Source organism: Balaenoptera acutorostrata, chromosome 18 (genome assembly GCF_949987535.1).
Source record: "Balaenoptera acutorostrata chromosome 18, mBalAcu1.1, whole genome shotgun sequence".
NCBI lineage: Eukaryota > Metazoa > Chordata > Mammalia > Artiodactyla > Balaenopteridae > Balaenoptera > Balaenoptera acutorostrata.
Window position 1 is genome coordinate 74,071,840 of NC_080081.1, and position 12,521 is coordinate 74,084,360.

A 12,521-nucleotide genomic window follows, 5' to 3' on the forward strand; every position below is an offset into this window, starting at 1 on the left:
GTGACTCCACATCTGGAGCCTGGCATCATCTGGAGTGTCTTCACTCACATGCCTGGCGGCTGAGGCCTGGGGCCTCAGGGGGGGCTGTCTTTCTGGAGCACCGCTGTGTTACTTGGGGTTATTCCATGTGGCCTGGGCTTCCTCAGGCATGGTGGCCTCAGCTTGTCACATTTCATACGTGGTAGCTCAGCGCTCCAGGTGTGATTGTTCCACTGGAAAAGGTGGAAGGTGCACTGCTTCTTATGACCTAGCCTTGGGGGTCACGCTGTGTCACCTCTGCTGTACTCTGGGTTGAAGCATTTGCAAGCCCACCCATTTTCAAGAGGAGGGGAATCAGACTACCTCTGGGTGGAGGAGTGGAAGGCCACATTGTAGAAGCGTGTGTGGGAGGAGGGGCTCTTGCACCATCTTGGTAAATACAATCTGCCGTAGTCAACAGATGGGAGAAGTCAGATAACAGGCACAGGTGGAGCTTGGCCTTACACCAAGTCTCTTCTTACTTTATGCATCTGAATTATGGCAGCAACCACTGCTCAGCCTAATGAACTCCTTTCTCCAGCCCCCTTCATTTAGTTATGTTTTGCTTTTAGGCTAACCTCCCTAAACCACCAAGGCATCACAGAGTCTCTTAGACTCTGAGTGATTCTTATTTCCTATCACATCAGGGTCAGAGTACATTTTTTTTAAACTGTAAGTTCATACCTTATGTATCCTATTTGTGTCTATTTGCATTTCTTAATACTGTGTTGTACTTTTCTACTTACCTTTTTTTTCACTCGTGCGTCTTCCTACTTCCATGTCATAATTTATGGTGCTCTCATTTCCCAGATTGTTCTCTCTCTTCCTTTGTATTTAAATTTTATTGATTTTTCGAAGTCGACATGAAAGCATACCAATTCTATGAAGTCTTCTTTGCCCTGGTCTCTCTCCCTGTGTGGACTTCACTCCCCTGGGTGTTTCCTCTGTTATCTATCCCCCAGGTGGGCCTTAATAGAAGGGATCTGGCTATTCTCTGTCTCCCTCTAATCCTGTTTGTTGATTGACTGAAGGTGGTGTGTGTGATGGGGCAACCGCCATTTACTGAGCGCTGCCTGTGGACCAGGCTTTACGTGTATTAGCTCATTTAACCCTCACATCAGGCTTGTGAGGTAGATTCTGTTCTTATCTTTACTTATGAGAAACTGAGGCCCCGAGCAGTTAGGTATCCTGCCCAGTGCGGCAGAGCAGGGATGTGTGCCCCTGCCATCTGGCCCCAGAGCACACTCTCCTTACCTGCCGTGCTGGACTGCCTCCGGTACTCAAGAAGAAGTTGTGTGATCCATCTAACAGTGTTTATTTAAATTTCAAATGTGTATTAACTTGGTTATGTAGCATTGGCAGTTCTTTATACTGTTGTTAACACATTAACCCCTCGTTAAATCCTTTCACAGGCTTATTACATATCATTAATTCAGTTTTATAGAGATGATAAATCCTGCTTAGAATCTTCTAACAAATCATAGATACAACCAGTGTTAAAAGTTATCTTTCCCAAATCATAGTTACTAGGGAAGAGGAGAATGCTTCCTACTAAGCTTCAGTCCCACCAGGCCCTCACTTATGAGCAGGTTGAGGCTCCAAAGTTCATTTAAGTTGACTGTCAGGAACTTTGTTTCTGGGGGCGAATGCGTTATATTAAACTCGATGCTTTAAGTTCTTAGGGCAGGCCACAGTAAAGCATTCTGATTTGCAGATACAGTGGTGTTCTAACATGGGAACTGAAAGAGCAAAGTGATGTTCGTTCACTACCGTCCACCTGCTGTGTGTGGAGCTCTTGGGCTGAACGTGGAGCTTTCCCTGCGGCATCGGGGGCACGAGCACCTCGTGTGGCAGCGGCCCTGCGAGCTCCCTCCCTTCCCCGTCTTTCTCCCCACAGCCCTCTGGCCGACCACCTGGGCGGAGGGCTTCCTGGGCCCGCACCGCCTGTGGGTACCCCTGCTCACTGCAGGGGGCGCCTGTGGCTGAAGATGGTCAAGGATAGGAGCTCCCGAGGTGAAGGGATTCTGGAGGTCACAGTTTCCTAGTCACACGCAGGTCCTGCCTGCTTGCTGCTTCTCTCTTCACTCTGGCTGCTCTTTGCGTTGCTTTGCTCCGTCTTACTTCAAGAGTGTGTGTGTGTGTGTGTGTGAGTGAAATATAACTCAGATACAGAAAAATCTGTTAAAATGTCCAATTTGTCCAATAATTGGCAAAGCCAACAACCGTCGAGCCACCTGCTAGGACAGGAAGCGGGGCAGCACCAGACCCCCGACGCCCCGGGTATGTTCCTTCCCAGCACCAGACCCCCGACGCCCCGGGTATGTTCCTTCCCAGCACCAGACCCCCGACGCCCCGGGTGTGCTCCTTCCCAGCACAGCTCCCTTCCTGCTCTGCTGGCGATCGCTGTCACTCTCTTTATGGAAACAATTTATTGTTTTTCCTTATAACTTTATCACCTAGTCATGTATCCCCCCACACGCAGTTTTACCTCCTTTTAAACTTTACATAAATGAATCACGTTAATTGTGCTCATTTGTATCTTGCATATTTTGCTCAGTGTGTTTTTAAGATTCACCCATGTTGTGACATGTAGAGGCAGCTCGTGTTTGTGGCTGTGTGCTGTTCCGTTGTATTAGTTTGCTGGGGCTGCCATAACACAGTACACCCACAGACTGGGTGACTTCAACAAGGGAAACTTGTTTTCTCACAGTTCTGTAGGCTACAGGTCCAAGATGAAGGTGTTGGCAGGATTGGTTTCCTTCTAGGGCCTCTTTCCTTAGCTTGTAGGTGGCCATTTTCTTTTAATGTCCTCATGTGGTCTTTCCTCATGTTGTGTGTCTCTGTGTCCTAGTCTTCTTGTAAAGATACCAGTCATATTGGATTAGGGCCCACCCATCTGACTCATTTTACTTTAATTACCTCTTTAAAGGTCCTGTCTCCAAATACAGTCACATTCTGAGGTATCAGAGGTTAGAGCTTCAACATAAGAATTTAGCAGGGGATACAGTTCAGCCCATAACATCCATTATGTGATTCTGCCACAATTATCCATCATATTTTTTGATGGACGTTATGATTATTTCCAGTTTTAGGCTATTATACTGCTATGAGCATTCTTCTACATGTATAATGGTGCAAGTGCCTAAGTTTCTTTAGGCCAGGATGGAGCTTTCCATCCTAGGAGTGAATTGCTAGGTCATGTTGCATAGCTGAAACATCAGTGGATACATTGTTTCATACAATGTTTCATCAGTGAAACATTTGTCAGTGGATAAATCCAGTCTGTCTTCCAGAGTGGTTGCTTCAGTTTACACTCCTCCCAGCAATGTATGAGAGTTCCCATTGTTTCACATTTTTCCATCACTTGGTATTGTCAGACTTTTAAATGCGTACCAGTCTTTTCGTGTGCAGTGCTTATTGCGGTTTAATTTGTATTTCCTATATTATTAAAGAATTTGAACATCTTTTCCTTTATTGTTTGGCCATCATGATTTTGTGATATAGTTGTTCAAGTTTTTTGTCCATTTTTCTATTAGGTGGTCTGACTTTTTCTTAATGATTTGTAGGAAGTCCTTAAATATTCTAGATATAAGTTTTTTGTTAAATCTGGTGTAAATATTTTCTCAAACTCTGTAGATTGTGTGTTTTCACTGTTTTACAGTGTCTTTTGATGAATAGGCATTCCTAATTTTAATGTGGTCAGTTTATCCGTCTTTTTCCTTGTAGTCGATTTTTTAATGTATCTTAAGAATATTTACCGTGAGGTCATTAAGATAGATTCCTGTTTTATCTTCTAAAATGCTTATAATTTTGCACCTTATGTTTAGATCAGTAATATATCTGGCACTGATTTTTATGTATGGTGAGGATGACCCAGTCCCATTTTTTCTCTGTGAGTAGTCAGTTCTGTCATCGTTTATTGAAAAGACCCTCCTTTCTCCCACTGCCCCGAACCACCTGCGTCACAAATTAGGTGTCCATAGTGTATGCTCTGCTCTGCTCCTAGGCTCTCCATTCTGTGTCACGGATCTGCTTGTCTCTCTCTGCAAGAGTGTTAGACAGATTCGAATCCTATTGCTTTGTAGTAGAGCAGTTCCTCCTGCCTTGCTGTTGTCCAGAGTGTCTTGGTTATTCTTGGTTCTTTCCATTAACATTTTCATATCTGCCTGTCAGGTTCCACAAACAGACCCATTGGGGTCTTCGATGGAATGCCTTAACTCTGTAAGATCATTTGGGGGGGAATTGTCAATGTCATGAAAGACAAAACAGAGTAACACTGGGGAACTGTTTGAAGAAGACTAAAGAGAGACAATAACTTTAATGTAATGTGTAATGGTTTTTAAGAAAGTAATAAAGGCCTGGGACAAATGCGTACATTTTAATCTGGATTGTGTATTAGATGATACTAATGTACCAGTGTTAAATTTCCTGTTAAGTGTGATGATTGTATGGATACCTTTGTTCTTAGGAGATACATGCTGAAGAATTCAAGGTAAAGTGTTGTGTGGCCTATAGCTAGCTCTCAGTTCATAAATGAGAGTGGGGAGGAGAGGAGAGGGCAAGGGAGTGATAATGGCAAAATGTTGACAATTGGTGAATCTAGAGAAAAGGTAAATGAGTGTTCACTTTTTTTTTTTTTACCTGAAGATTTAAAATTTTTCAGAATAAAAATTGGGAAAATTAAATTTCATTTTGTATATCAGGAAATCGTAGAGAGCCGGATCCGAGCTAATTTTGCATTATCTTAGTGTGCTATATTAAGCAGATTTGTCACAAAAACTGATGGTGAAACAGCAAGCAAGATTGGTTATTAAAAAATTCTGTTTGTTTCAGCTTACTCGATACACATTTCAATCATATTGGAACAGCAAATGTCTGTGGGCCGGCTCTCCAAGTAAAAAATATGTTAATAAGCGTTTTGTGCCAATTGCTGATTGCTAGGAAAAGAAAACTGGATTTTTAAAAAATACTGATTAGAGTTCTGGAAATCTTTTCCTATTTCACACTAAAAGGTGAGCAAAGTAACTCACAGGAGTTACACACCATGCAATCTAGTTTCATAAAGCTAGGCTAAATATTTTCTTTACAAAAGCATTTCTGGTGCTTGAATACTAATGTTTTTATTTTTCATAAAGGATCTCAGACCCTTTGTTCTCATAGCAAGTATCTTTACAATCTATTAGGAAAACTCTGAGTTTTGTTTCAATTATTAGTTATTACAGCCAAGGCACACAGGAAGTTAAATGATTCCACTAGTCATGCAGTGAATTAGTAATATTAGTGGACTCACAGTTGTTGACTTTTCTTTGCATTAGACTCTTTCTTTTCCTGAATGTTAAATAGGTGATTTCTTATCAAAATGATTTGTAAAGTAAAACGTCTAATAATAACAACAAAAAAAATCTTCTAACAGCAAAAGGAAGAACTGAGCTTCTGAAAATCAATCTTCGTGAGGTTGAATTGGATCCTGATATTCAACTGGAAGATATAGCAGAGAAGATTGAGGGCTATTCTGGTGCTGATATAACTAATGTTTGCAGGTATTTTTTTTTTTTTAATGATCCGTGATGTTAGACATTAGTTATGGATTTATCAGGAGGACTTGTCTTAAAGTCAGTGTGCAGTTGACCCTTGAACGATGAAGGTTTGAACTGTGTGGATTTTTTTCACTAAATATATACTGTAGTACTACAGGATCTGCGGTTGGTTGAATCTGGAATTGTGGGTAAGGAGGAATTGCTCGTTCAGAGGGCTGCCTATAAGTTATTCCCGGATTTTCAACTGTGCCAAGGGTCTGCACCCCTAACCCCCGTGTTGTTCAAGGGTCAACTGTAGTTCACCTTTTATAGCCTTTGATTTTTAAGAAATTGTTTTGCCCAACTTGGTAATAAATGACTTTGACAACCTAAGGTTAATTTAGCCCTAAATTGGAGACTAGCTGCATCAACATAAAATAATATCATTTTGTTTTGGTTGGCATTATTTTACTACACGCAGATGAACAAAGGTGATCAATTATATATATAGATAGATAGATATAGATATATGTATGTAAATTTCCCTTTCAATTTAGTGACATCATAACTTTTAGACAATTCACATCACTCAGTGAAGAGGATTTGTTTTTAGTACTTAACTTCCCTAACAATACTTAAATTGACATCAGTAGCCTTTCTTTAAAACCATAACATCTGTGTTACTTATTTTTTCTACGAGTATTTGTCCTATACGCGTGTAAGTTTAGTGGCACTCAATAAGCTCAAAATAGCTTCTACTATTACCATAGTAAAATGTATAAAAATTTGAAGTTTTGGTTGGCTTGGCTGCCTAATAGCTTTTTCGTGAGCACTAGTTGTACACTTCTTCCTAACCTGCGTAATTATTTACAAGTGATCAGAATGAGCTGAAAATAGGATCCAGAGAAGCCAGATTTTCTCTCTTCACTTGCCCACAAATATTCCATGTAGGGAATTCCACATCCACTATATTTAGATATATTCATGCTCCAGAGAGAGAGAGGTTCCTGGCTATACCTCCTCTAATTAGGTTGTAGACAAACTGGTATAATATTTGAGTTATCTTAATGTTAGCCGTATGTTTATTTCCAAGTATGCAATTCAGTATTTCATAATTCTCCTTCAGTTTCCTAGACTTCTAGGCTGTCTTTGAGGAGCAAGTGGGGAAAAGAAAATTCAGTACCATCTGAGCCCAACCTAGACTTTTAGGATTCATTACAGTATTTTTTATGTTTAAGTCCTTTGCATCCTGTTTTAACCTTTCCTGAGCCCTCAGGATGTCTCTGAAGTGGAAAATTCTGAGCAGCATGGTAAAAACATATAAAATGATCTTTTGAATGTCTTCCCTTAACATTATCACAATTGAGTATGTTTAAAACATTTGCAACAATAAGTATTCACTGATTTTGGTATATTTTTAGGGATGCCTCTTTAATGGCAATGAGACGACGAATCAATGGCCTAAGTCCAGAAGAGATCCGTGCACTTTCTAAAGAGGAGCTTCAGATGCCTGTTACCAAAGGAGACTTTGAATTGGCTCTTAAGAAAATTGCTAAGTCTGTCTCTGCTGCAGACTTGGAGAAATATGAAAAGTGGATGGTTGAATTTGGATCTGCTTGAATTTCTGTCAGCTCTTTCATTTCTGGTATTTTTGTTTATAAAATGTGAAGAAATTCCAGCAATTTAAAAAAAAAAACAGGTTTGGAACTTTACATTGGAGAGATTTTCTCTTAAAGAAAAAATTTAAAACACAAAGAACATACATATACTTGAGAAGTAAGAAAAGCTTACATAGAGAGCCTGATATCCACGTATCCATGCATTACAGTTGCACACCCTAACCAGAGTATCAGGGGCTGAAGAAAGCGACCAGTGTGCTATTGTAGAAACTTGTTTACAGAAAATGTAGAAGGAGCTCTGTTTCTCACTAGTGTTCATTGTTTTTTAGTTTTTTCTATTCTTTGCTCTGAACATGAGGGACCTATATCTGTTGGCTTTTAACATCAAAACTGGGTTTGTGTCAGATCTATTATTTGTTGTTAAGAATTATGGTTTTGGATTAAATAATGAATCTGCTAGTTAAACCTTTAGAATTCACCTACTACTGTTAGAGTCTGTTATATAGTTTGAGTTTTCCCTTCCTTTCCCTCACCATTCCCTCTACTAGCTATTTAATCACTTATTGAGCTTTATGGGGGAATAGCCTCATGCTTTGTGGTTTTTGAATCCTTTTGCCAAGTGGCTTCTCCGGTCTTCAGTATTTTTTTTGCTGGCAATATTTCATATTGGAAGGATGGAAAGAACATCATGTTTGCGTAAGATGCTCTTTTTCATTCTAGACTTCTGAGTTTGTTTTCACTTTTCTTTCAATATGTTCAACAGATAAACCCTTGATTTTTCTCAGCTCAAACATTGTTTTTTGCTGAATTTGCCTTTCATATTCTAAATAAATGCTTTGGTATTCTAAACAAGTCCACTCTCTTGTGGCTAATGCAAAACAAACAAAGCAAAATCTTTATGGTTTTCGAGACAGCTTGTTTATTAACAAAATAACATCGTGCATAATGAACAACGAACATTTAGGAATCATTCCTTGTCTAGGTTGAGTGCTTGTACGCACGCTAAGATTAGGTTAGAAATATGACATGCCCACTCTTTTCAGCAGGAATTAGACCGTAGAAGGAGGCCAGAAAAGGAGAGGCCGTGTATCTAGTCACAGGTAGAGTAGCCTAGTGTTAGTTTTTAAAAATTGCATTTATCCTATTTTGATGGGGCAACCTCTGCTTTAATAGTCAAGCTTTAAAAAATTTGTATTTGATGATATCCTGAATTTTCAATTTTGGACAGCAACTACTAGTTTAAAACCAAAAATAACATATAGCTTTTTTGACAGTTAAAGATAAACTCTTAACAGCTTCCTTAAGAGATTTCTTCCCCCTACTTAGAACTATATACCACAGTATTCATCTACTGCTTTAAACTACCCCCCTTTCCTCTGAGGCATAGATTTATAAGAGTTAAAATCATGAGATATCATGATTTTATTTTAGTTGATTTAGTTCATCTTAAAAGTTGAAATGAGAGAACTTTCCTTTTATTCATGAACTTTTAAAATAAAGAAATAAATAATCCCACTAAGATAATCTTGCAGACTATTGCCATCCAGTAAGTTATTTTTTTCCTGAAGTCCTAGGGGCAGTCCTTAAAACCTTAGTGTTTTGATTGCCAAAACTTGTTTGCATAGTTTAGTTGATTAGTCAGACCATTTTTCTAGATTTCGTGTTATTTGTCTTGGCTTACATTTCAATTTTTTTCTGAATTCTTCATGCATAATGACATGGTAATTTTGATTTTTTAAAAACTATCAGTTGAGCAGTACTTGGAGACTCAAGCCTCCTAGGAGCTTATCTTTACTGTGTTAAGTCAGTCCGGTGTGCTTTTTTATTTCCCTTGTTTCTCATTTTGCTCTGTCAGTGGATGGTGAATGCTTTGTATGTATTAACCCCTTAAAGGATCCTGAGGAGATCCCTAGGGCGTTCTGTCCAGCCTTTCCTGCACATGGTATATACATTGTCTTTATTGCAAGACTGTGTTGCCTTACCCAGAATGAGAGAATTTTTGTGTTTTATTTTATTTTTTCTGTTGTATTATCAAATTAGAAAGATTTGGTTCCTTTAATTCATCTGAAAACCTGAGTGCTTGGGGTTCTTCAACACAGTGATGTCGGGACTAAGTTTTCTACACTTCTGTCTCGCAGATATCTGATCAGATAGTTCTCCATTTTAGTAGGCTCATGTTGGTTGCTTACTGTGTACCTGTCCTTTGGGTGGGCGCTCTGTGGCCACAGAGTTGGACCAGGCAGTGCAGTACCGACTGGGCACTTCCTGTAATTACACCGTGCAGCTTCTGGCTCCAACTAATGAAACGATTTCAGTTTATAAATGGAAGGCACAGTAACCTGCGTGTTGCTTTGGAAAGATAACATTTAAAAGTTTTTCTCTCTTTAAATTTGCTTTAAAATTAGAAGTGGTATCCATTTGCTTGAACAACAGAACTATTATAGATCTTGGCTATTTTCATGAACAATTTTTGTCATTTCCCAAGCTACATGTTTATTGTAAACACATACACATGCAATTATGGCAAACATGTTAAACATGTTACATGTTTGTTGCAAACATTTTGCTTGCACAATTCCTTTATTTTTAAAAAGAAATTAATATTAATGGAATGTGCCAGACAAATGGCTCTCTAATGTAGGCTGAAACCTTCTAGTAATCCACGTAGAAAATAGACGATGGCATCACAGACTTTATCTTCAGTCAGCAGCAGTGTGGGCATTCCAGAATGGCCAAACACACTTTGGGCTTGGACCTCTACCTCCCAAAATGCCAAGACAGCTTGGAAGAGGTAACATGTTGTGGTCTAGCTGCCTAACTGGGGGTTTCGTTTGGGCTCCAGAGACTGCAGTTTTTATGATGTGATATTTGACTGTCCAAAAATAGGCTGAAATCACTAATTACTCAAAAAGTGAGCAAGCAAGTGTCTGGTGAATCTACCGTAAAACAACATACATCTACATCAGGAAAAATGTGTGTATACAGCCCAGATTTTCAATATAAGTGTCACTCTTTCACTTTGCTACATGTAGCCTGACTCTTTTGAACAGAAAGTATTGATACTGTAGGTTTTGAACAGCTTGAGTTTGTTTGAATTCCCTCCTTGGAAGTTTCTGTATACACTGCTGTATCCATGATGAGAATCATAGACCAGTTGATGCAGTTCTGTTTCACTTTCCTGGCCCTAACAACCTTGAGGTAAAGTGAAGGATGAGGCAGGTATTGCTTGTCATGTGGGCTTTGGCTCCTTCTGTGTTGTCTTGATTATTGAATCTTTTGGCATAATAGTAGATTCCCACTCCTCCTTTTCTCTTGTGAATGATAAGTCACCTCAGGGTATTTCCTGTGTGATAGGCATAAAATGTTAAGGATAATTGCTGCCCTTTTCCAAGAAAGGGCCACTTTAACCATATGAAGAAACAATAGTAATCCTTCTTTTAACATTTGTTTTGTATCTTCTGTTCCATAATGGTTTTGATTGTGTAGTAGTTTTTACATACCACTTAATTTGTGATGTACATAATATTTATGCGAATCTAAGAATCTGTCACAATAGAAAAGGGTAGAAATTACAGTTGGAAGGCCTGTTAGGGGAATACAAATATTTAAACCCCAAATGTTTTATTCTTATCTCCGCTAATTATTTTTTTTTTCAGAAAAAGCTAAAAACTGTAATAATTACTATGTTTACTTATTTATACTTTTAAATTAGGCTTTTTGTACTTATTTATTTGATTTTTTTAGGACATTTGCTTTTAATATTGTTTTCTCTTGTGAAAACTATATGAATATTTAAAAAATAAAGTCCCTAAGATAACACATATGTTTTTAAACATTCACAAATTAACAATAATTCTTTGAATTTTTATTAGGTTTTTTGGCTCCGGACAACTCTTTAACTTTAGGAATATTTCTCAATTTCCACATGATTTGTTAATAAAAACAGGAAAAATATTAAGGTAACGTCATCAAATTTATTCTTTTTATTTTACCTTTCTCCTTTGTTGATTGATTTTATTTTATATGTATAGAAATAACCTAGATTCTGCTTTGTCACCAGCAGTGTGTAGGTTTCTGTACATATGGAAATTTGGTAGGGAATTAACGTGGAGGTTTTCCTCCTAGGACTCCCATTTGATTTTATGTTCAAAATTATAAAATGCACTTTTGTTTTACAACCTCTGAAATGACTAAATATTGCCCTTTGGAAAACCTGAGTCTTTGCACGTGTTATTTACAGAGTCTACCTCAGTCAAACAGGCTTAGTTTTAGGTGCGAATGAATTGAAACCATATTGAAATTCAGTTCGTCATCTATCATACCTATGTGTTCGTCTAAGCGATTCCTTCTCTCTCCTCTCTCACTCACTTTTTTTAACACTGAAATTTCCCTTGGAAATATTTGTTGTTCCTCCTCTGGGAAAGCCATATATTCCAAGTGAAGCCTCTACAGCATGTCTGGGAGAGGCTTGCCCTCGTTGTTGGGACAGCTTCATCCCTCCATGTGCCTCGTGTCAAGGAGTGGTTTCAAACACAACACACGTCCTCCCGTTTTCTCATAGCTTCGTAAATACAGACTCATGTGACAGCATTAAAAGACTCGGGACCTCACTGTTCCTGTACAAGGACCTAAGTACTTCATGGAAACACACAGAGGTGGACACGTGACATGTCTGTTCACATGGCAGCAGGGCAGCAGGCGTCGCCTTCGGTTAACACTGTGCGGACACAGTGTCCAGCGAGATCACTATGTGTTGTAAGTGTTTCGTTAAGATTTTTGTTTCAGTGTCTGTCTCCCAGTATTTTGAACCTAATTTAAAGAAAAAGACGTTTCCAAATTGTATTTATTAAATGTGCTTTTCCTTACCTTTTGTGCGGCTACATCACGAGCTTCATGAGCTTAGCTGTGTCTGTGCATAGGTTGTAGTTTGGTAATAAATTTCTAGAGTGTGGCTTGTCGGTGTTTTCTTTGTGGTTCATATTTGATCTACAGTCTCTGGTCCACTTACTGCCGCCAGTGGGAGTAACAAATCCCTCACTAGTAAGGGATGGCTTTTTCCGGAGTTTTCGTTCTTATAAAATCCCATATTGTGAACCTGACATTCTGTGTTTGCCGTGCATTATGCTAATAATTTCAAGGTTGATGCGGGTAAGATAAGAATGGCTTTTCACTTAATTCTAACTGGTTTAACAAATACACGTATTTGTGTAGCACCATTGCAAAGTGGATGTTCCATAAGGTGAATTTTCCACGTGACTGTGTCTTTTTTTTTTTCTTTCCTGTTTCCATTTTTTTTTAACATCTTTATTGGAGTATAATTGCTTTACAATGTTGTGTTAGTTTCTGCTATATAACAAAGTGAATCAGC

General features: G+C 38.7%; 1 protein-coding gene and 1 long non-coding RNA gene across 6 annotated transcripts in view; both read left to right on the forward strand.

Annotated features, from left to right (window-relative positions):
• KATNAL1 (katanin catalytic subunit A1 like 1) overlaps positions 1 to 10,577 on the forward strand; it is an 84,519-nt gene extending 73,942 nt beyond the window's left edge. For all 5 annotated transcript variants that reach the window (XM_007164170.3, XM_007164173.2, XM_007164174.2 and 2 more), the window contains exons 10-11: positions 5,432 to 5,558; positions 6,956 to 10,577. In XM_007164170.3, coding sequence (XP_007164232.1) covers positions 5,432 to 5,558; positions 6,956 to 7,154 — 326 coding nt within the window. In that variant the 3' untranslated portion in view covers positions 7,155 to 10,577. The remainder of the gene's footprint in view (positions 1 to 5,431; positions 5,559 to 6,955) is intronic.
• Positions 10,578 to 10,583: 6 nt separating this feature from the next.
• Positions 10,584 to 12,104, forward strand: LOC130705632 (uncharacterized). The gene is made up of 2 exons (XR_009005967.1): positions 10,584 to 11,112; positions 11,715 to 12,104. It is a non-coding gene; the product is annotated as an uncharacterized LOC130705632 (long non-coding RNA).
• Positions 12,105 to 12,521: the final 417 nt, after the last annotated feature.